The sequence below is a fragment of the Musca vetustissima genome, unplaced genomic scaffold (assembly GCF_032173495.1).
Source record: "Musca vetustissima isolate MV318-11 ecotype Yass unplaced genomic scaffold, APGP_CSIRO_Mvet_v1 utg6272, whole genome shotgun sequence".
Classification (NCBI taxonomy): domain Eukaryota; kingdom Metazoa; phylum Arthropoda; class Insecta; order Diptera; family Muscidae; genus Musca; species Musca vetustissima.
The window spans coordinates 147,097-172,773 of record NW_026879433.1 but is presented as its reverse complement, the minus strand read 5'-3'; the positions used below and the strand labels follow the sequence as shown (position 1 = coordinate 172,773).

The 25,677-nt window shown below is 33.6% G+C and overlaps 1 protein-coding gene across 1 annotated transcript in view; it reads right to left on the bottom strand.

Moving 5' to 3' along the window:
* Positions 1-25,677, bottom strand: part of LOC133324338 (tyrosine kinase receptor Cad96Ca) — a 127,543-nt gene that overhangs the window by 37,573 nt on the left and 64,293 nt on the right. Inside the window, exon 6 of the mRNA XM_061533183.1 lies at positions 5,707-5,846. Coding sequence (XP_061389167.1) covers positions 5,707-5,846 — 140 coding nt within the window. The remainder of the gene's footprint in view (positions 1-5,706; positions 5,847-25,677) is intronic.

The following is a 25,677-nucleotide window of genomic DNA, read 5'->3' as shown; positions in this document are numbered from 1 at the left end:
TTATTGGGTATTAAATGTATCCACAAAAAAAATATAAATATATGTTCACTTTTTCTGGTAGCCTCCATATAATGGTACCTCCTAATTTCCGTTTTTTTTGTGGTTTTGATCGTATTTTCCACGGAATTGGCTGTAATTTAGTATTTTGAGTTCAAACGAATTCGAATTTGGTACATTGTTATTGCATTTAGTTTTCGAAGAAGTAACATTTTTAGTAGCTAATTATTATGGATCATGGATATATGCAGTACAGGAGGCGTTCTAATTATTTTAAAATATTGTTTACTAGCAGACCCGGCAAACGCTGTTTTGCCTATTCAGAATTGCATCAATATAGGGTTGGTAAAAATTAACGAATTCATGGAAAATATATTTCAGAAACTATTTACCAAAAAATTTGCGTCAAATTTCCACAATCAAAAAATATGCATAATATTTTCCTCATGACGGTAAACCTTCATTTGCTGATACTCCAGTATATTAAGTAATATTGTTATTGTTATTAAATATTAAATTATGTTCCACCAAACATTTTTCAGGAGAAGGTCAAGTTTTGATCTAACTACTCGTATTTCAAAAGATAATAACTACTTTTTATCACATACGATTCAAAAGTCCTAAAAACAGTTGTGTTGTGTTCAATTTCTCAAATCTCCAACTTTTTATGTTTTTCTCAAAAATTTCTTTGGTAAAACTCTTCCAACATATAAGTTAGACACCTAGAGCATCTAATGCGCAATTGTCTCCATGTAGGATTCAAATTATATATACTTCCCCAATATAAGCTAAATATAGCTAAGTTGTTGAGGTATTTGTAATGGGCATTTTGGTATATTCTATGTATATGTATTGAAATTTTTCACAAATAAAGCTGGTTTTATTTCCTATTTAGAATACGTTGAAGTTTCAGCCAATGATTCAGATATCGCGTGGTATATATGCCATGTATTGGTTTTATAATATAAAAAATTGGCTTACCATTATTGTGCGTTTTTAAACCTCCATATATTTGGCATAGTACGATGTTGTGTACTTTGAAAGTAGTAACACATACCGTATACATTGCCTTTAATTCGGTATTTCATGTAGGATAGGGAACTTCTCTGTAAATTATAGGTATAGTATCACTTTATGGTATATATCCCACATAATGGTAGGCAAATCGGTCCAGCCGTTCCTTCAAAATAGGTTTTGCAAGATTTTCGCGGATTTTTCTCAACATGTTCTTTCATAAAAGCTTTCCCACCTAAATTGCAGGCAACTGAAAGAAATTTTGAATCAAATCGGTGCCGCCGTTCTCAATTGATGAGGTACTATACATTTTACATCACTTTTATAAATAGATTTAAATACATTTTTCTTCAATTTGATAGGGTATTATTTTTTCGTTTGACTCCCACGCGCTTTTCACTAGAACAGGTTATGTATGAGTCGGTGTCGGAATACATAACATCGGCACATACCGATTAAGCATCCAATATTTAATCGGGCAAAACACAAAGAAGCTATATATCCCGCCATCTATCGGACGAACTTAAAATTAAACACAAAAATACTACTCACACCCCATAAGACATATACGTAAAGTTTGGTTAAAATCAGCGGAGTAGTTCTTGAATTATAGTGAAAAACCACCAAAAAATCTAAATATTGCGCCATCTGTCGGATGAACTTCAAACTACACAGAAACACTCCTCACGCCCCATAGAGCATGTACATACAATTTGGTCCAAATCGGTGCAGTAGTTTTTGAGTTTAGCGATCACGAACATACACGTAATTTTTATATATATAGAGATAGAGAAGAGATAGAGATAATTCACAGATTTTAGATCTAGCATTATTATTATTATTATTAAGTCTTTATTTTGTAATGAAAAGCCTAAGGGGCCAATAAATTATTACAATATGCTTCGAATAATAATTTGTAAATTAATATTTAAATTATTAGAACTTAAAAATAAATAATATCTAATTAGGAAAAAATACACTTATGACACTTCACAAGGGTAGAACTACTCCTATTAATACTTGCGAGGTCAAAGAAAAAAATTAAAAACGCTCCCAACTATAATATCAGCGGCAATTACTGCCTCTAAATATAAGTATTTTTTAAGGTAGATAAAGATAGCATATAATATTATTCTGCTGCTCCTTGAAATAAGACAAGAAGCTTATTTCGGTATGATGAAATGGTTACATTAAACCTTTTTAAGTTGTTAGGTAGTGTATTGAATAAACATGACACTCTAACAAGAAATGATCTGTCCATGTTAACGTCCAATCTTGGAATAGTTAGATTGGTGTTTCTAGTGGATCTTGAAAAATTAAAGGAACTCGCCAAAAAGAGGGACATTGAGATTTGCATATTTTATAGAATAAGGAAAGACATCGGATATTAACAAAATTAGTAAATGAAGATCCTATAAAACGGAGAACGAACGAAGAAATGTGATAGTAACGGTTAATACCAAAAACATATCTGACGACGCTATTAAAAGCCTTTTGAACTCGCTCCATATTGTGCATGTTAGCACCAGAGTATACCTCAAGACAGTAGAGGATGTTCGGCATTACAATAGCATGGGCCATTTTCACCTTAAAATGGTGAGGTAGAAAAAGGTCACAATTGTAAAGCCTTCTTAGTGCCATGTTCACTCGAGAGACTACTCTATCAATATGTCTTGCAAAATTTAATTTATTGTCCTAGAATCTCCAAAACCTCAACAAATTGTATAGGAATTTCATTATACTTTAAATCCAATACATTAGCATATAAAGAGAACAATAATGCCTTGGTATTACTAACATTTACGCTGAGTTTGTTATATATCGATCATAACAATTTGATGTACTATTTATTTGATAAATATAAATGAGCAAATCACAAAAAAATTCTAGTTCAATGGATATGCAAATAAATAATAAAGTTTTCAGACTAGCACTGATACTCACAGATTTAGGTTTATTCACTTAATTTATATCATTATTGAGTTAAGCGGCCGAATGTGACACAACACTAGCATATGACTGAACACAATCAGTTTCCGTTATATCTATGATATTAGAGGACGCTGATTGTGACACAGACTTGCGACTAGACACGACTTTATTAAAAGGATTTTTCGTAGACCGCTTGCTTTTCTGTCCAGAAACACAAATCCATCAATCTATTGGAACTTTTCAAAGTAATTAGACAAATTACCAAAGCGGTTTAAGCTAATGTAACAAAGGAACAAATTAGAAATAGAACAAAATGTAAATTATATTAAAGCGATTTATTAATACAGTAGTGTACATTCGTTTGAGCGCATATGATGTTTTTGAGATTTTACTATGGAAACACATTATTTTAATATATATTTTATTATTTAAATATATATAATGGTGAATTTATTTAAGGCATCGAATATCAAAATACCCGGTAAATTGGATAAATACCCATTTGTGGGTATTTACTATATTGAAACGGTAATACAACATCTTACACCCTATTTCCGGGTTTCTGTTATTAAATCGATTCAGAATGAATAGTTTTACGATACTTTAAAGACGTGTATAAACTCATTAACTGGCGAACCACTTGACATAGGCGGCCAAAATGCAAAATATTCTGTCATTATCACTAATGCGATGTAAATTGCATGCGATTAACCTAAAATGTAATGGTGCAGGAATTCAATTTCACTTATCCACAAAGGCAATCGAATCAATGCGGTGCACCGCATCATAACAGAACTACTCTATGAGTGAGGTTTGTTTTTATGATCAGTTAATTTTAGAAAGAACTATGACAATCCAGTTTTCACATGTATGAAGAAGGGTAAACATCTAGTTATAAATTAAACACAGTTATAGTGATTACCAAATTTCTAATAATAAGAAATTATTTTGAAGTAGGTATATCATAAAAGATCACAAAATTTCGATGTGTAAGTAAAAACATAAAAAAATATAAATAGATTTTACGAAATGTCGGAGGATCAAACCACTATTGGGGAAAAAATTGCTCAAAAAATTTACACCTTAACCGACAAGCACAAAGGAAGGAGCATTATTTGGAATGTGTTTCTTCAAATAGTAAAATAAGATGAAAGAATTTTGGATGGGTTTGTGTAATACCGCACATGCCACAAAATATGTAAACTGCATGGTCATCAAATATCAAATCTACTTAGGCATAAATGTTGCCAAGGGCTGAAGCAGTCGACAGTTAACATGTAAACAATAAACATTAAAAAAACGAGGTCAATTTTCCTAATGCCATATTGAGTTTGGCGCGAATTTTATTATATCAAGTATATTGACGGTATCAGAGACGTACACAGGATTCCTCTTCAGACCAAGAAAGGTGTTTGCTATAAAAAAAGTTTGTTACAACCGGTGTTTGTTATAAGCGTACCCGACTGTATTACATTTTTTAACTCAGATGTGCCGAGTGTACTAGATGCAGTAAAGCTGTTAAACATTGTTTGTTACTGCTAGTTAATTTTTCGAATGAGCTCGTTGAAGCTCTATCGACCATACCGCAGCGTCGAACTTTATTTTCTGCAAAACGTTACCCTTTTGATTGAAAAAAATAACGTGCATGTTGCATCCTCGGCACATATAATTTAATTTCATTTATGAACAGAAGTAAGTGTGATAACCACGGTCGTGGTTTATCACGACGGAGCGGTATGAGCGGTGAATCCGAGTTTTCCTAAAAACTAATAAACAATCCATTGCTAGACCTGTGTGTCCGAACAACCGAAATTAACCGGAACAATGAAAATTTCTCCGGTTATATGAAGGAAACATCCATGCATAAAAAATCATTTGAAGTGGCTGTCAGCTAATATTATACATCAATTTTCATGTAACAAAATTATGTTATAAAAAGAATCACCCCTATTCCGTAAGTCGTTTCTTTGTCGACATCACTTCGCATCGACATCACTTCGACATTGCTTTGGTATTCTGTAATACTCATGCGACGATGTCGACTATTTATCGATAATACCAATAAAACAAAAAACACGTCTCTAAAATTGAAGTCAGCTGTTCATTTCGTTTGATATTTTTGTGCAAAAATGTGTTTGTATCCTTCACAACCCTGTGGCACAGGGCTTTATGTCGCGGTACATGTATTTGCAACATACAAATGGAAACGAGATAGACCCATAGTTACTTTTTAGTATATACATCGAATTACTTTTTGAGTCTATTTATGCATGTCCCTCCGTCCATATATTATTTTAAAAAAGTTACAGTTCACCTTTATGATCCGAATGGGACGAAACTTTTTTTTGGCACAAGAGGAGCCCAATTCATATTGGCCAGATTTATATACAGAAAGTTTCCAAAACTTATTGAGTAGAATCGAGGATGACGTATCCTCTTCTTGACCGGACATATTTTTTTTAATTTCTTAAAAAGAATGTTCAAACACTTCATTCGTCAACAAAAATAATGACGAAGAATCTTCGGCATCGTCGTCGTCACACTGTGTTACGGAATACCAAAAAAGTTTCAATAGTTATCGATAAATGTCGACAACGACATAGGGAATACCAATTTGCAAAAGACGACTCTCTTCGACGTCGTTTTGTGTCGACGACGACATACGGAATAGGGGTGAATATGTTAAACAAATGTTTATCGTTTTGTTTGGAACCCGTACTTCCAAAGCTAATAAGTATGCCTCTTTATTTTAAAATGACTTACCGTTCAGCTCGTGATGACCTTAAATATGTTTGCAGTTTTCCTTTATTTACGTACTCTATAATAACAAAAATAGGATCTTTATCCGTACAGCAGCCTAAAAATCCTACAACGTTCACATGTGACTCCAGGGATTTCATTACCTAAAATTGATTATAAAATGAAAAAAAAATGTTTGTGAAGGCGTTTAATATAATAGAAAGATTTCTAAGTGCACAACGTAAATTAATTTTAGATGGTATTTAAGTAATTGTGTTTGGAATGCTTTGTGTTTAACCAAATTTGTACGTAGTATGCTAACGAATATTACAAGAGAATATATTTGCTATGATAATAAGAAAATGATTGGGTGTTGATTTCCATTATAGCTTTGTGAAGTTTCCCATAAAAGTTTCGTCTTATTATAGAATAATAGATAAATTCTACATATATGCAGTGGCGAGCAAAAGGGACGTATCACAATATGACTGTTTCAGGTTTAGTTAGTCATTTATTATATTACATAATTTAAATATAAAAAATAAAAACATATATAATTAAGAATAAAAAATAATAATAATTAAAAAACAATATTAAGATATTTTTAATGTCCACAATGTTTGCTCTTTTTTACACTTTAAAAGTGCGCTTTGGCATACTCTCTACCAATTATGTGATGATTTCACCCAAATGCCCCTTGTAACAAATCGAAGTACTTACGTTACCAGCGATAGAACTTCAATTAGAAGTTGGTTGGTGCCTGACTTCGTGGTTAACAAGGCATTTGCAGACAACTGCCAAGAACAACGAAAGGTATTGCAAAACAACAAACTGGGATTCAGTGTTGGACATTCAAAATACCTAATACCGGGTCTTTCAGGATATTAATAAGTCAGGGAATATTGACAATTTTAGGTTGTGAGATTTGGCTCCCAATAAGAATACAAAGTATGTACTTACTGTTGAAAATAGAGTCCAATATCGCCAAAATACAGAATATTCGGAGGTACCCCAAAATACTTATGCATTCAGTCAGTGAAATTCAATATCCTTACAGAGTAAGATAATATATCTAATTAAAAAAACTACTACTCTTTATTCATAGAAATATTTCATACAACTAAGGGTTAATTGTAAACAAATTAATTGTGTTTGATTTATTTTATAGTTCAAGTTTAATTTTGCCTCCGAAAGTCGCGTAGTAAGTGACCGCGGAAGTGCCCATATACATATACCATATTTTAAGTTTGATTTAAATATGATGTTGCTATTTTAATGGGCGAAGTCAATATGTTCAAAACGCTTTGAACAAAGCTTGAATGACATTGCTTTTTACAGGGTTTATGTTCTAGTATATATGGGCAATATTGCAATTTTTAAATATTCCATTTTCGAAATAAATATTCCAATACATCAAGATTTTAGGTAATTATATAGGGAAAAATGTCCTGACTCCGAATACGGCAGGTGCACACAAAAGTTATGGAGATTTTATTATAAAGAAAAAAGTTACACATTTGAGAAAAAAAATAAAAATATAGGATATTCCATCATCATTATTTTCATAATATTAAACATTTATATACCCACCTAAAAATTAATTTAATAATCGCCCTTATTCTATTCGTCGACACAATCCGTAATCCGTATTTTTATTGTCAATATTGGCATTAATCTACAACTATCGATATAGTTTGGTATTCTGTAAGATAATGTGAGACGACGTCGCATTGAATTGACCCTGATTTTGTCGTCGACGTTTTTGATGACGACTTGAATTTATTTACAAATATTCCATGCAGAGTTTTTACAAAATATGAAATAAAAATTAAGAAAATAGTATGGCTTCAATTTTTAAACCTCTGTCATTTCGACTTTTATCCATTGAGGACAAATATTCCATGCTTTAGACCGAATTTTCTACACGACTGGGTGTGATAGTCGCAAATTTAAATCATTTCCAACACTCATCTGGATCGACCCTTTGGCTAAAAACGTTGCTGCTAATTTGAAGGTGTTCGAAGGAACGTCTTGGTCCTCGTTCCACATGTTTCCAATACTCGGATTTTTAATTTTTTCATTTTTGCTGTAAATAGACCTATTTTACCTACAAATCTACGAACAGTCAAAACAATAGTGTGCTAATTTATCGACTTGGTAGCTATTTTCCAAATGTGATACATTTCGGTAATGCATGTCGTCTTTTACGAACAATGTGGACAATATTATGTGCTATTTTTAAATATTTAGCATCAGTCATAAATACGATTATTTTCTTTTTCTCGACACTGTATATATGTTATTCATACATATGGCAATTTTAAATTTTCTTTTAAAATTGCAGTCGAATTCGGAAGGGGGAAGGCCGGTTTATCGAAAAAATCGTTAATTGAAACCAAAAATTATAAACTAATATTTGGATGAATTTTCAAACACTTTACTTGGCTTAAAAGAAAAACTGGTAAATTAAAAATCCGTATAAGAGAAAGACTTTTTTGCAACAACACAAAATTATATAAAACGAGCAACATTTAAGAGAAAAAATATTTTTGTAACCGCGGCGAAACTCACTGAATTTTTGTATGTGTAATCTCTATAATTATTATGCATATTTTTTCAACCATAAAAGCAAAATGTCTACAGAAAAAGTAAGTTCTTACTCAACTCACTCCATTATTTATTAATTTCACGTTTAATTGAAAACTTCGTTTAAGGGAACCCCCCATTCTCGATTTTAATTTTTCAAGATTTTCAATGGGCTGGTATATCAATACCAATGCTTGTTAAGGTTTGTAACTTTGCACATATATGGGCAATATTGCCAATTTTTTAACATAGCTGAAGCGGATGTTCACCCCTTTATAACTCGGGAATTACTTAAGTATATGATATATAAGTATATTTTTCGGGCCAAATTTTTAGATCTGTCAACTGAATGACATGGGTACCCGCAATCAAAAAGGTTTTTTACGTTTCGGATGATATAAAATCTTCTTCGTGAAAATCCATCTACTAGAACGGCGGGAACTGGCCTTCCAAAAACACGAAATTTGGCAAAAATGTTTTTGAACATATCGCGGATTTATTTGCGTTTTCTGTGGATCATTTCAGTTTCAATAAATGGCCTCATACGGATTTTGTTCTTTTTCGAAAAGAGAACTTTAAAAACTTCAGCCGAAAGAGAGATGTACCCAATTTATCTCAAAAATAGTGTGAGCTGGCACATCCATGGTTCTTAATGGACCACATTGAAATCGGTATAGATCGATGTATTTTTTTAGGGTGCACACCGAAATCGGATGCGCGTTAATGGCATATGGAGTTTTCGGAAATTATTCGCGTTTACGATTTTTTGGGTACTTCAATGCAACGTGTGGCACATCTTAACCGTCAAATGAAATTTCGCAAACTATATATGGATTGGAAGATAAACTTCAGTATTTCCTGGAAACCGCATGCGCATCAAATGATTTTGAGAATAACTCGATTTAGACGCAATTTAAAATGCATATTTGATAACATTATTTTATTTTAAGATTTATCTAGGATCTTTATATAATCCGCAAGGCGTATACTTGTACACAAAAGTGGTTATTATTATATATGTAAATTTTTCGGCGAAATTCGGGTAAAATAGCAGAATAACCCAAACATTTTTTCTAAAATTTCTTGTATAAAATTAAAAAATAAATATGATGACATTATTTTTTCGAACCAAAAACAAATATTTCCCTCAATATCTTGTTTTGTTGTCGCTGTGATTTACATACCGCTACACGGACTTGTGTGATTTTGATATCATTTGATTCATCATGGTGTTTAGATTATGTAGATATTTTTAAATTCATTTTTAGGTGTGTGTATGTCATTAATATAATGAACATATTGATGTAATCTGCTATATTATTTTTATTTGTCTCATATTTCGCGAAGATGTGCAACTTTATCGCGATTATTATAACATATTCATAATCTTATTTTACGGAGGAAGATCTATATCAATGTTTATGGTCAATATAATAAACCGCGTAATTTTAAGATTTTTTTCTTATACCCAAAATTAAAACCTCTTTAACTTTTGCGCGCATCAACCAAAAATTTGATTGCGAACGGTTTCGGAGTCAGAACATTTTTCTCTATGTGTGTACCAAAAATCATTGATGTGCCACAAAAACAAAAAAGCTGAATTTTTGAAAATGGAATATTAAAAAATTGGCAATATTGCCCATATATACGAAGATTAAAAAAAGAAGAAAAATAATTTACAAAAAAATTTTTGTTGTTTTTTGTAATTAAAGAAAGTCCTTATTTTTGATGGCGGGCATGAAACTCCTCACTGGACCATCGGAATTCGAAAATTCCAACAGTGTTAGAAAGAGTACATGACTGGCTCTCGTATGAACTAGGATTATTGACTTCGCTCTAAAATTAACAAAATGGCGGACCTTAGAAAAAATATTTTTGGAAAATCGCCGATTTTTGACCACAAACTAAGGAAGATCTTCACCGATTGGCTTTATCCTAGTTCATACGATAGCTATAAACTCACAGAGAAACGTGTAAACATTTGGAATCGATTGGGTTATTAGTTTTTGAGTTATCGTGCCCGCCATTCGCAAAAGAGAAAAACGCGTTTAATGTTTGAGAAGCCCTTTAGCCGTCACTTGATGATGACACAATATATCTGCTATATCTTCAAGAGTTCTTGAGATTTTCACTTGAAATCTTGTAGGGACATTCTTGAATTAGTGTAGATTCGAATTAAATCAAAAAAAATTTTACCCCGAGAATGGGCGCAACGAGTTTCGCTTATCCAAGGTCCCTTTAATTGAAAATTTAGCAGAAGAGAAAAATACACTGAAATTACGCGTTTTCATTTAAACGGATTCGACTGTACATTAAACAATTTTTTCCGAGCCCATTCCTTTTTTTGGTACATAGGTTAAAATAAATAATTCTTCAAGAGTTCTTGAGATTTTCACTTGAAATCTTGTAGGGACATTCTTGAATTAGTGTAGATTCGAATTAAATCAAAAAAAAAATTACCCCGAGAATGGGCCCAACGAGTTTCGCTTATCCAAGGTCCCTTTAATTGAAAATTTAGCAGAAGAGAAAAATACACTGAAATTACGCGTTTTCATTTAAACGGATTCGACTGTACATTAAACAATTTTTTCCGAGCCCATTCCTTTTTTTGGTACATGGGTTAAAATAAATAAGCTCATTCGAAATCTGTTCGCGTACACAAATTCGAATGTTGCACACAAAAGCTATAGCGGCTTTAAATCTTGATTTTCTAATATAAATAAATTATATATCTCTATCTCTATATCTATAAAAATTACGTGTATGTTCGTGATCGCTAAACTCAAAAACTACTGCACCGATTTGGACCAAATTGTATGTACATGCTCTATGGGGCGTGAGGAGTGTTTCTTTGTAGTTTGAAGTTCATCCGACAGATGGCGCAATATGTAGATTTTTTGGTGGTTTTTCACTATAATTCAAGAACTACTCCGCTGATTTTAACCAAACTTTACGTATATGTCCTATGGGGTGTGAGTAGTGTTTTTGTGTTTAATTTTAAGTTCGTCCGATAGATGGCGGGATATATAGCTTCTTTGTGTTTTGCCCGATTAAATATTGGATGCTTAATCGGTATGTGCCGATGTTATGTATTCCGACACCGACTCATACATAACCTGTTTTCGTGAAAAGCGCGTGGGAGTCAAACGAAAAAATAATACCCTATCAAATTGAAGAAAAATGTATTTAAATCTATTTATAAAAGTGATGTAAAATGTATAGTACTTCATCAATTGAGAACGGCGGCACCGATTTGATTCAAAATTTCTTTCAGTTGCCTGCAATTTAAGTGGGAAAGCTTTTATGAAAGAACATGTTGAGAAAAATCCGCGAAAATCTTGCAAAACCTATTTTGAAGGAACGGCTGGACCGATTTGCCTACCATTATGTGGGATATCTATATATATATATATATATATATATATAAAAGAGCTTAGTGTTAAGTGAGTGACTGACAGATCATCGCCCAGACGAAACGGCTAAAGCTAGAAGCTTGAAATTTTGAGTGTGGGTTGGTGTTGGTGTGTAGGCGCGAGATAAGGCTGGGTTTTTGGAAATTCGTACTAGAACGGTACGAAAAGTACTAAATGTGATACCATTTGTATTTGGCGAACCGGTAGAGCTAGAACTATGAAATTTGGATTGGTGGTCGCTGAGTGTAGGATAGATGTACCAACGTGTTTTTGGAAATTCGAACTATAATTATCCGAAAAGTACTAAAATGTACTTAATTTTGTACAATTTCGTAGCATGTGAATTGATAGAGCTAAAAACTTGAAATTTGGAATGCGAATTAGGGATGAGATGTAGAGTCCATTTAAGGAGATGGTTTTGGAAGCGTGTACTCATGTGTACGAAAAGTACTATATGGTACTATATTTGGTACAAATTTAATTTGGAGATACAAATCGAGCTGGAATCCTGAAATTTGAAATTAACATTACCGTCGGAGTGTAGGACTGGTAATGTACGTAGTTTTGGAATTTTTTACCAGTTTCAGTAATTTATATTCATGGGTACTAAATGGTACTAAATTTGGTACAATTTTAATTTTATGCGAACCAATAGAGCTAGAATCCTGAAATTTGGAGTCAGGATCACTGTTGGGGTGTAAGATCGAGATATGTAGGATGTTTTAAAAATTTTTACTAATGTGTACTAAATTTGGTACAATTTGAATTGTGGGTGAACCGACAGAGTTGGAATCCTAAATCTTGGATTTAGGATCACTCTGGGGGTGAAAGTTTGGGTTAAGTGGGACGATTTGGAAATTCGTACTACTGTGTACTAATTTGGTACAATTTGAATTGTGAGTGAACCGAAAGAGTTGTAATTCTGGAACTTGGATTTAGGATCACTATGGGGGTGTAGGATTGGGGTATTTAGGAAGTTTTGGAAATTGTGGGTGAACCGATAGAGCTGGAATCCTGAAACTTTGTGTTAGGATCACTGTGGTGGTGTAGGATTGGGGTATGTAAGAAGTTTTGGAAATTCGTACTACAGTGTACTAAATTTGGTACACATTGAATTGTGGATGAACCGATAGAGTTGGAATCCTGAAACTTGGATTTAGGATCACTGTGGGGGTGTAGGATTGGGGTATGTAGGAAGTTTTGGAAATTGGTACTACTATGCACTAAATTTTGTACAATTTGAATTGAGGGTGAACCGATGGAGTTGTAATCCTGAAACTTGGATATAGGATCACTGTGGGGGTGTAGGATTGGGGTCTGTAGGAAGTTTTGAAATTTCATACTACTGTGTACTAAATTTGGTACAATTTGAATTGAGGGTGAACCGATAGAGTTGGAATCCTGAAACTTTTATTTAGGATCACTGTGATGGTGTAGGATTGGGGTCTGTAGGAAGTTTTGGAAACTCGTACTACAGTGTACTAAATTTGGTACAAATTGAATTGTGAGTGAACCGATAGAGTTGTAATCCTGAAACTTGGATTTAGGGTCACTGTGGGGTTGTAGGGTTAGGGTAAGTTGGAGGTTTTGGAAATTCATACTACTGTGTACTAAATTTGGTACAATTTGGATTGTGAGTGAACCGATAGCGTTGGATATCTGAAACTTGGAATTAGGATCACTTGGAGTGTAGGTTTAGGTTAAGTAGGAAGTTTTGGAAATTCGTACTACAGTGTACTAAATTTGGTACAAATTGAATTGTGGATGAACCGATAGAGTTGGAATTCTGAAACTGGATTTAGGGTCACTGTGGGGTTGTAGGGTTAGGGTAAGTTATGTGGGATATCTATATATATATATAAAAGAGCTTAGTGTTAAGTGAGTGACTTACAGATCATCGCCCAGACGAAACGGCTAAAGCTAGAAGCTTGAAATTTTGAGTGTGGGTTGGTGTTGGTGTGTAGGCGTGAGATAAGGCTGGGTTTTTGGAAATTCGTACTAGAACGGTACGATTGTAGGATTGGGGTATGTAGGAAGTTTTGGAAATTGGTACTACTATGCACTAAATTTTGTACAATTTGAATTGAGGGTGAACCGATGGAGTTGTAATCCTGAAACTTGGATATAGGATCACTGTGGGGGTGTAGGATTGGGGTCTGTAGGAAGTTTTGAAATTTCATACTACTGTGTACTAAATTTGGTACAATTTGAATTGAGGGTGAACCGATAGAGCTGGAATCCTGAAACTTTGTGTTAGGATCACTGTGGTGGTGTAGGATTGGGGTATGTAAGAAGTTTTGGAAATTCGTACTACAGTGTACTAAATTTGGTACACATTGAATTGTGGATGAACCGATAGAGTTGGAATCCTGAAACTTGGATTTAGGATCACTGTGGGGGTGTAGGATTGGGGTATGTAGGAAGTTTTGGAAATTGGTACTACTATGCACTAAATTTTGTACAATTTGAATTGAGGGTGAACCGATGGAGTTGTAATCCTGAAACTTGGATATAGGATCACTGTGGGGGTGTAGGATTGGGGTCTGTAGGAAGTTTTGAAATTTCATACTACTGTGTACTAAATTTGGTACAATTTGAATTGAGGGTGAACCGATAGAGTTGGAATCCTGAAACTTTGATTTAGGATCACTGTGAGGGTGTAGGATTGGGGTCTGTAGGAAGTTTTGGAAATTCGTACTACAGTGTACTAAATTTGGTACAAATTGAATTGTGAGTGAACCGATAGAGTTGTAATCCTGAAACTTGGATTTAGGGTCACTGTGGGGTTGTAGGGTTAGGGTAAGTTGGAGGTTTTGGAAATTCATACTACTGTGTACTAAATTTGGTACAATTTGGATTGTGAGTGAACCGATAGCGTTGGATATCTGAAACTTGGAATTAGGATCACTTGGAGTGTAGGTTTAGGTTAAGTAGGAAGTTTTGGAAATTCGTACTACAGTGTACTAAATTTGGTACAAATTGAATTGTGGATGAACCGATAGAGTTGGAATTCTGAAACTGGATTTAGGATAACTGTGGGGGTGTGGGTTTGGTGGAATATGTTCGATCAATTGATAAACTTAAATACCACACATACTGACATAATTTAATATTTAATAACAATATTACTTAATATACTGGAGTATCAGCAAATGAAGGTTTACCATCATGAGGAAAATATTATGCATATGAAAGAACATGTTGAGAAAAATCCGCGAAAATCTTGCAAAACCTATTTTGAAGGAACGGCTAGACCGATTTGCCTACCATTATGTGGGTTATATACCATAAAGTGATACTATACCTACAATTTACAGAGAAGCTCCCTATCCTACATGAAATACCGAATTAAAGGCAATGTATACAGTATGTGTTAATACTTTCAAAGTACACAACGTACTATGTACGTACTATGCCAAATATATGGTGGTTTAAAAACGCACAATAATGGTAAGCCAATTTTTTATATTATAAAACCAATACATGTCATATATACCACGCAATATCTGAATCATTGGCTGAAACTTCAACGTATTCTAAATAGGAAATTAAACCAGCTTTATTTGTGAAAAATTTCAATACATATACATAGAATATACCAAAATGCCCATTACAAATACCTCAACAATTTAGCTATATTTAGCTTATATTGGGGAAGTATATATATAATTTGAATCCTACATGGAGACAATTGCGCATTAGATGCTCTAGGTGTCTAACTTATATGTGCCTCTATGGTTCCTCAAATACATTTCTCCTTCGATTATTTTTAATGCAGTGGGAAGAGTTTTACCAAAGAAATTTTTGAGAAAAACATAAAAAGTTGGAGATTTGAGAAATTGAACACAACACATCTTTTATAGGACTTATGAATCGTATGTGATAAAAAAATAGTAATTATCTTTTGAAATACGAGTAGTTAGATCAGAACTTGACCTTCTCCTGAAAAATGTTTGGTGGAATATGTTCGATCAATTGATAAACTTAAATACCACACATACTGACATAATTTAATATTTAATAACAATAACAATATTACTTAATATACTGGAGTATCAGCAAATGAAGGTTTACCGTCATGAGGAAAATATTATGCATATTTTTTGATTGTGGAAATTTGACGCAAATTTTTTGGTAAATAGTTTCTGAAATATATTTTCCATGAATTCGTTAATTTTTACCAACCCTATATTGATGCAATTCTGAGTAGGCAAAACAACGTTTGCCGGGTCTGCTAGTTTCTAACATAAATAAAAAACAAATAGGAAATTTGTTGTAATTTGCGAATTTCTTTCTTGTTTCCCTTGCATACGTGAAAAGTCACATTGAAATACGGTTTAATATTCTCGAAAAACCAAACATTTTCCTACTTTTACGGATTTGGATATGTCTGGGTTCATTAGATTCGGCACGTAAAAAACTAAATTTACGTGGGCTTGAACGTCAATCAAATGGGGAACGTAAGTTTTAGTCCCAAAAAAGTTGTGTAGTTTAAACGCAAATGACCCACTTTTTTACATTACGTTTTATCGCTATTATGTAGATTTAAACTAGAACACTTCAATTTATAGAAATGCATTCATATTTTACAAAATATTTCGAGGAATATGTCCGTAATGTATCGTTATTCGACAATGTAACTGCATCTACCTTAAATTTATAGGATAGTTGTACTCGCTAATCTGAGTAATTTGATATATATTTAGGGTTTGTAATATGCACAGCTTTACAGTAATATCTATCCAAAGGTGAAAATGTTGTGCCATCAATTTTTTTTTAAAAAAAACCTTTTTTCCGGTAAAATTATTATATCTGTTATTTTATTCATCTGGGTATCCGTGATTAGTAAGCTATTTTACGTTTCGGTTAAAATATAAAATAATGTGGTCTTTCTTTGTACTTTTTGCCGTGACGTCACGTTTAAAGAACAATTAAAGAAAAAACTCAGATGCTATTTTTGCCCTACATTCAGAGTTGTTATCTTTTTATATTTCTTCTTTCAGTTCTTAGGAACGAATATAAATTTGATCTAATATAAAGCTCATGTTAATAGCAAGGAATGGAGGGTATATTAATTTTATTTTCAGTTTGGAATTCATCGGAATAATCATTTCCGATCATTTAAAGTTACATGTGCCCATGATTTTGAAAGGGGTATAAGTCATATTTTTTTGTTTCGAGATATTTAGAGTTTTGCATTTTAAAGGATTAAAAAATATTCTTGCATTATGGATTATCATTTTTTGACTTTAAAGTAGTCCCAACAAACAAGTATTTATTATGATTGTGAAATTTATTGCCATTTTTCAAAGAAAATGTGGGTTTGAAAGGTTTGAATGACTCATACCACTTTCAAAATTAACTGCATGACTTTATAAATGACATACCAAAAATGAAACAATTTTAATAGTAATTAACTTTTTATTCAAACTCACTTCATTGTGAAAAAAAGTATATTATTAATTAGTATTTAGAGAAATAAAGTGTTTGTGAAAACTAGGTGGAATATAGGGCTATTGTTATTGGTCTAATGGTTGTGTATAATGGAAGTAAATCAATATTTCCGTATATTCTAGGTCTTCCTTTTTTGTGTGAGAGGTCTAATACTTGGAATTCGGAGTTGTCATCCAAGGAAGATTTATAAAACATCTTATATGGTTAATTTTTTAGAAATCTGATCCATTGTATTTTTAACCAAGGCACAGCTTCTCCACTGATGTTTTTCTTTCTATTATTCGTTGATTCTTTTAGTTATTTTGTAGAAATAAAATCTTTTTGATCCATTTTTACGACCGAAAATGGGTTTCTCATCTTACATGATTCTATTAAATTATAATAATGCTCAGGGACGTATAAATAATTAGATTTTTAATTTTAGTTTCTATCAAACCAAAATCCCGATCATTTGGCAAGAAAGAATGGCCGGATACCCTAAATTTATGATCAATTGTTTCAACATTATTATCAGATGACTGAACAATTTTTAACCATATTAAAGCTATGTTATGTTCATCAGAACATATCATTCTTACTCGTTTCCATTTCTTGGCCGTAAAATGTCTACAATTAACTTTAAATAGTAGGTTTTTACATTAAAAGTTTTACTTCATCCTACCTGAACCACTATCTGAAGTCATGACAAAATAACTTTGTGAACACACTGACTTATACCACTATCAAAACCAACAATATCTGTATTTCAGTTAAAAACTAAAAAATAATCGCATTTTAATGACTTAATTTGCATGGCATGCTGCTACTTTCTTCAGATTTTATTATTTTATTAAGATTTGACAAGTAAAAGCTGATAAAGTAGATTTTTAAAATTTCTGACTTACACCGCTTTCAAAATCATGGGCACACATATACTTGATTAGCGTAAAATTCTATGACGATTTAAGATGATTTAAGCATGTCCGTCTGTCTGTGGTAATCACTCTAGTCTCTAAACGAATTGAGATAGATTGCATAGAGTTGTGTTTTGAATGCTGGCAGGTCGAATTCGAAGATATATCGGTCCACGTATAGCCATAGCCCCCTAAAGTTAACTTTTTCAGTTAACCTTCATATAACGGTGCGCGCTTTTCAACCGAATTCACTGAGATTTTGCACAATAGTTTCTTATTGGGTACCAAATTTCTCCACTAAAAATTATAAAATTATAATATAACGGCACGCCCAATTTTCGGTATTTTGGAGTCCTTGAGTTTTTCAATTCGCTGTAATTTGGTATTTTGTACTTGTATGTGGTAGCAAATCCACCCACCAACATGATTTATATTCACCTTTTGGGAGTAGTCCCCATATAGCCCCCTTATTATTCCTTTTACCACACTGTGGTACCAAAACGTACTGAAGTTAGCATAGCTTAACGCGTGGCAAGTTTGATTGAAATCGGTTCAGACTTAGATATAGCTCCTGTAAATATTTTCCGATTTTATGTAAATATTGTCCGATTTTATGTAAATAGTGTACGAAAGCGATGTAAATATGTAAATAGTGTACGATTTGAACAAAATTTAGTTAATAGTACACCAAATAATCTAATTTAGTTCCATTGGAAAATTGAACACAACGTACTAAAGTTAGTATAGCTTAGCGTGTGCTAAGTTTTATTGAAATTGGTTAAGATTTAGGTATAGCTCCCATATATAATTTCGTCCAATTTTTAGTAAATAGTGCACCAAAGAGATACAATTAGGCCAATTGGCACAAAATTTTGCACAACCTAATAACGTTTATATAGGCTAATGTGTGTCCAGTTTTGGTGAAATTGGTTCCGATTTAGTGTAGGACCCAATTATATTTTCGTCCGATTTTATGTAAATGGTGCACCAAAGACGCTAAGTTTGGCAGATTTGTACAATGTTTCGTTCGTCGTACAGAAGTTAGTATAGTCTAACGTGTGTCAGGTTTTGGTAAAAATGTTTCAGATTTAGATGTATTTACCATATATATTTTCGTGCGAATTTATGTTAATGGAGCAAGGACCCAAATTAAGCCGATAGGAACAAAATGTACTGAAATTAGTATAACCTAACAACCAGTGACAAGTTTCGTTAAAATCTGTTCATATTTGGATATAGCTTTCATATATATTTTCATCCGCTTTTAAGTAAATGGTGCACCAATTTCCTCGCGTTTGTCATATTGACATGCAATTTTGCACGACGTACAAACTTAAGTATAGAATGACTTAATTGCGTTTTGTAGAAGTACAGACATAGACCATATATATTTCCGACCGACTTCGAGTTAATTGGGCTCCAAATATTCAATGTAGGTCCGATTGTTATTTGCTCTAAATCCATTTACATAAATTTGTACCGATGTAACAAACGAATGACAAGTTTTTGGATTGATCTAAGTCGGTTCACATTTAGATAAAGGACACATATTTAGTTCTTCCGACTTTACTACTTTCCTTACTGGTTTATATTGATATATTTAACTGATTTGTTGCGCGTTATGTGGGTTGTCTCCGTATAGCCGTATATAGGGTGAAGAAAAATATTGTGATACAAAACGAACATGTTAGGTTCGAAATTGAGCTACATAGGTCCACAATTGGACATAGCCCCTCATATGTTCGGTAATTCCAACACGATGTAATCAATATTGATCACTCTTATCTATACCCCACATAAAACTTGCAGTATTTTAAGGTAAATTGCAGCACTTTGAGGTTTTTAAACACACAAGTTCCGCCCTTCCATGCATTGGAAAAATTTCTGAAATTTGTATTTCATGTACATTTTGGCTTACAAAATCGCTTGGTACAATTGTCGTTATAGGTAACTTTTTGGTATGTTCCGACAGCATAATTCCCCGTAGGGTGGAAGGCATCATTGCTAATAAATGTCAATACTGCATGACGGAAATATTAGGAACTTAATAACTGGTCGACAGTAGTTTACAATATATCTTGTTTGCAGATGTTCACTTAATTGTAATATGCCCTATGTAAATATCCCACCCATGTTTGTTTACATCGGAAGTTTTAACCACATCCCCCATGGCCATTCGCAATATTTTCCATGGAAATTAATACATTAAGAAAAATAAATATTTAAATGAGTACTACATGTAAATTTTTCAGAACCACAAAAAAACTGACAAGTATAATTTCATTGATTCAAAAAGAATACGGAATTCCAAATTGCAACAAAGGCCGGTATATAGTATAGGATATAGGAGCTATACAGGGTTATGACTCTTTTGCAGCCTAGTATCCCAGCATCATATTTTGATGAGTTTACATACAATTAGATCAAATGTTAATGATAACACGATTCTCTAAAAATCTTACGCACAAAATTATCTGAAGTTTTTTATAAGAATTTTGAAACATTTTTTGAGTTATTCTAAGCAAATAAAGTTACATGGTTTGTATGATTAAAAAAATATTTTTTTTCCAAAAACATAGTTTCAAAGTAGATTTGGCGTGACTGTTTTAAAAAATTAAATTGAATAAACCGTATTTTAATCTTTGTTAAGCAAGAATTGCTATTTAAAATAGTTAAATACTTAGCCTTTGTTTTGAAAGGTTATAGCCGTCGACAACTTTCTAGTTCTCTTTATTACATCCTTTTAATAGTATAGGCTGAGAGATTTCAGCGGACAATTGATTACAAAGATTGTTATTATTACTTATGGTGTTTTTACACGATATGTATTTTACATATGTGCTGTCACTTTATTTACATATGGAAATCGAACTCGTCATGTGAAACATACGGAAATTTCAATGTGTCAAAACGATATGCAATTACATACGTAAGTTTTTTTCCGAATAGGACGCTGTTTGAATGAAACACATTGTTGGATGAAAAGGCAACAATTACAAATTATTATTTCGTTTGTAGATGTTTAATAAAAAAAAACTCTGATGATGATTTAAGAAAAAATAAGTGTTTTTTTTTTTTTTGTTTATAAGTTATGTCATATGTAAAATACATATACTGATTTGAACACAAAAAATAAAAGTTTTGTGTACGCTGCTAATTTTGACACACATAAGGAATACATATGGATGAAATAAGTGACAGCACATATGCAAAACACATAATATGTAAAAACACCATTAGTATTACTTCGTTTGTAACCTTACTGACTGAGGTAATATTGTTTACCAAGAAATAAATACTCGGCATTGGTCTAACCTTATACTAAGACGATCGTGTTTTATGTCTTTCTTTTATTTTTGGAAGTACTACTCTTTTGGGAGAGTTATATTGCACTATATCACCCCAGTTCTTATAGTGCGGACTTAACAGTCATTAATAGGCAAACGTTCGTTCATTTCTATTATTTGATATCGTTGTTGAGAAAAGTCATAACCTTAGTATACACTATATACAATGAGCGACAGTTAAAAAAATCACTTGTTTTTTTATAGTAAACATGCTGTATGTGCTTGTTAATCAATGAATTAAATTTTATTGTTTTATATGTGACCATGAACATCTTAACTAAAAGGTTTGAACACTTCGACTTCGTCCATTAAAACAGTAAAAAAATGTTTATATCAAGCTTAAAGTATGTCACATGTATATTCATTGTAAAGGTAACATATATACCTATTAGTTAAAATTTAAAAGAAACCAAAAATTATAAAATAAAAATGTTTATGAAGCTTGAAAGAAAAAAGTGTTCAAATGTGCCCCATCTTTACTTCCACTTAACCTCACTATGGCGGAAGCCATAAAATCGGCACAACGTCACTATTTTACATAATATTGGGGTACTGGCATTATTGACATTTTTATTGAAAACTAGCTGGCCCGGGCAAACGTAGCTTTGCCTTCAAATTTTTGTTTTCACTGCAAATCTGGATTCGTTGCAAAGTCGTGGCAGATTTATATTTCGAAGAAGAATGAAAGGCGCTCGATATCGACATAACAATTATAGTTCAAATACAGATTAGTAGAGATGGTATATACCGGGAAATACCAAAGGACGCAGTTCGTAAAATGTGTCTAATAGACAAAAAAGATACCTTAGATCGGGAGGTACGGTTGCATTTATTTTCCGGTTATATGGGGGCTATATCAAAACTTGGACCGAGAGAACTAATTTCCCATACCAGTAGTTGTATTGATATAAAGATCATCTGAGCCAAATTTTGGCCGCTTATGGCTAGTGGTTCGCCAGTTAAAGAGTTTATACCCAATTTTTTGATAAATACTGATACCTTTGTATGGGGGCTACCAGAAACGTGGACCTACATCTATACATTTTTCCATGAATATTTGGTACCCATAGAGAACTCTCTATACCAAATTGTAGCCACTTGGACCCAGGGACCCCAATTAGTTCTTGAGTTACGGTGCAAAAACATAAGAAACTAATAAATATAGCGCTACCTGTCGGATGAACTTCAAACTACACAGAAACACTCTGCATTCTGTGAAATCGCTAGCTTGTACATCGCTAGCTTTGATTCATAGGTATCGAATATTAAAATATATAACTGTCGCAAAGTTTGAAATCTCTAGTTAATAAGTTTATTGTTACAGAACGGTTGTTCCAAAAGCCGGCCTTAAAAAATATTTCCAAGCGCGTTGGTTTATGCGCATCTCATCCAATTTGAAAGATCATTTTCCGAGATGTTGTGTTCTACTTGATCTTTCCATCTTCCCCTTGGGCCGCTTTTATACGCCTTTTGAGTGGGTGTATCCTCATCCATTCTAACAACATAACCTAGCCAAAGTAGTCGCTGCAGCTTGATCCGTCTGATTTTGTCGATGTCCGAGAATAAATGGTATAGCTCATGGTTCATTCGTCGGCGATATTTACCGACGACACAGATCGGCCCTTCCGGAGAATTTTTCGCCCAAGCACTACACTGCCTCATCTGCTTGCGTAATACAGGTAATATCAGCGTCTTGTAGAGTGTGAGTTTGGTCTGGCGATAGGTGGGCTTGTTTTTGAGTTGCTTACTCAGACCATAGTAGCACCTGTATTCGCATCACTATTCTCCCTCGACTTCAAAGCTGATGTTATAAGATTTTTTATGGCGGTACCGAGGTATATAAAATCGTTCACTACATCGAAGCTTAGTTTTGAAGTTCGACAGTTGGTCCAAGTCTACTGGACGCCTTTCGGGTTGATACCATAAGCTTGGTCTTTTAGCCATTTACTGCCAGTCCCACTCAATTCGTTCAAAGGTGGCTGTTACCGCTCGCAATGTTCGACAATTATGTAGATGTCGTCGGCGTAGGCGAGCAACATATGCTATTTGTAGAGATGGTATTTACCGTACCTCCCGATTTTAGGTAATTTTTATATATTAGCCAATTTGATTTGCTGGAATTTGGCTCAGAGAGTTCTCCATGAGTACCAAATGGCATAGAGATCTCACTATGCCAAATTATAACCAATTTCATCGTAAAATGTGTCTAATAGACAAAAAATAAAAATAATACCTTAAATCAGGAGATACGGTTATATGGGGGGTATATCAAAACTTGGACCCACGTACCCCATTTCCCACACCATTACTTGCATTGAAATAAAAACCATCTGAGCCAAATTTTGGCAGCCTATGTCAAGTGGTTTGCCAGTTAATGAGTTTATACCCAATTTTTGGGTAAATACTTAAAATAGGGGTGCCTTTGTATGTGGGCTACCAGAAAACATTGACCTACATATATAATTTTTTGCATGGACATTTGGTACCCAAAGAGAACTCTCGGTGTCAAATTACAGCCCAGTTGGCCGTAAAATGTGTCTAATAGATAAAAAATATCTTAAAAGTTTAATGTACCTGCACGTCTTACTCGTAATTATATACCGCTTTATCTTCCTTTAGTGAGATCGAATTATGAGTTATGTAATCCCTTTAGATCACTATGTGAAATATAGAACAACCTGTATAATCGCATCTCTTTATCTGATACAATACATGTAATAAAAAATTCTATTGTACGTTTAGAACTGTAGAGTGCAAGCAGCTGCCAGAAGTTTATGTTTGTCCTTATTGTTGTGTTTAATTCATTTTAAATTGTATAAATTGTATAACCCTCCATAATCCGGATTATGGGGTGTACGTTCTCCCTACGTTATGGGGAGGAGGCCCCCTCGGTCGGCAGGGGCGGTAAGAGTGGCGTGGGAACGATCGAAAAAAAATCAGGAGATACGGTTATATGGACCCAGGGACCCATTTTGGATTTCTATATTTGCTTTGACATTAAATACATGTAAGCAAAATTTTGGCCACCTATGCCAAGTGGTTCGGCAGCTAATGAGTTTATATCCAATTTTTGGGTGAATACTCGGGTATTTACCTATGTATTTTCCCACGTCTTTAAAGTATCGTAAAGCTATCCATTCTAAATCGATTTGATAACAGAAACCCGGAAATAGGGTGTAAGATGTTGGATTACCGATTCAATATAGTAAATACCCAAATGAATACCCACAAATGGGTATTTACACAATTTACCGGGTATTTACCCAATTTACCGGGCATTTACCCATTGCCCATCTCTAGCTATTTGGTGTTCTGTGTCACACTTGCATCTCCTATGACCTTTTCCAGTAGGATGTTAAACAGATCAAACGACAAACTGTCACCCTGTCCGAATCCTCGTTCGGTATGGAAGGGCTCGGAGGTCCTTTCCGACTTTAACTTTGCAGGAACGCCAAACGCAGACATGGCTTTAAATACCTCTGAACGGATAGGTCTGTCGAATGTGGTTTTATAGTCGACGAATAGGTGAAATGTGTCGATGTGTTTTTTGTGGATCTTTTCCAGGATTTGGCGCAGAGTGGAAATCTGGTCAATGGTGGATTTGCCAGGACTGAAGCCGCATTGGTATGGTCCAATAATGTCATTGACCATTGGCTTCAGTCGTTCACACAGCACGCTGGGTAGCACTTCATAAGTTTTTATTGGCGCATATCGTCTTGTCTCCTTTTTTGTGGACGGGGTACCGAATGCTGAGGTTCCAATCATGCTGATCAATGCTGATCCTGACCAACATATGACTACCGGTCTTAAATAGTTCGGCTGGTAATCCATCGGTACCTGCTGCTTTATTGTTCTTCAACCGATTAATTGCTACACTGACCTCATATTGGCGAGGTGGTATACAATCTATACCGTCATCACTTATTGGTTCTTGTAACGCATCGCGTAATTGGTACTCTCTAATTCGTTTTCGTATCTCCTTTCGCATCTAGTTTACGCAAATGTGGCATCACCTGTAATACGAAAACGCATGTCAAACTCGTTCGTTAAGCGCAAATATCTTGCGTTAACAAAATATCAAACGCAAAGGAAGCGAAACCTATAAGTAAGCTCAATTAATTTTTTTATTTATATATAGATTGTAAATTATTTTAAGTAAAAGGCAAAAAAGTCACAGTTGCAGACTCAGCAACGTCAGTTCCTAACTTAAGTAGATTTTATGGGGCAACACAGTGATTTGGCAAAGGGACAGTTGCAGAGTTCAAATGCGAAACAACGCGCCAACAATTTGTGGACAAAACT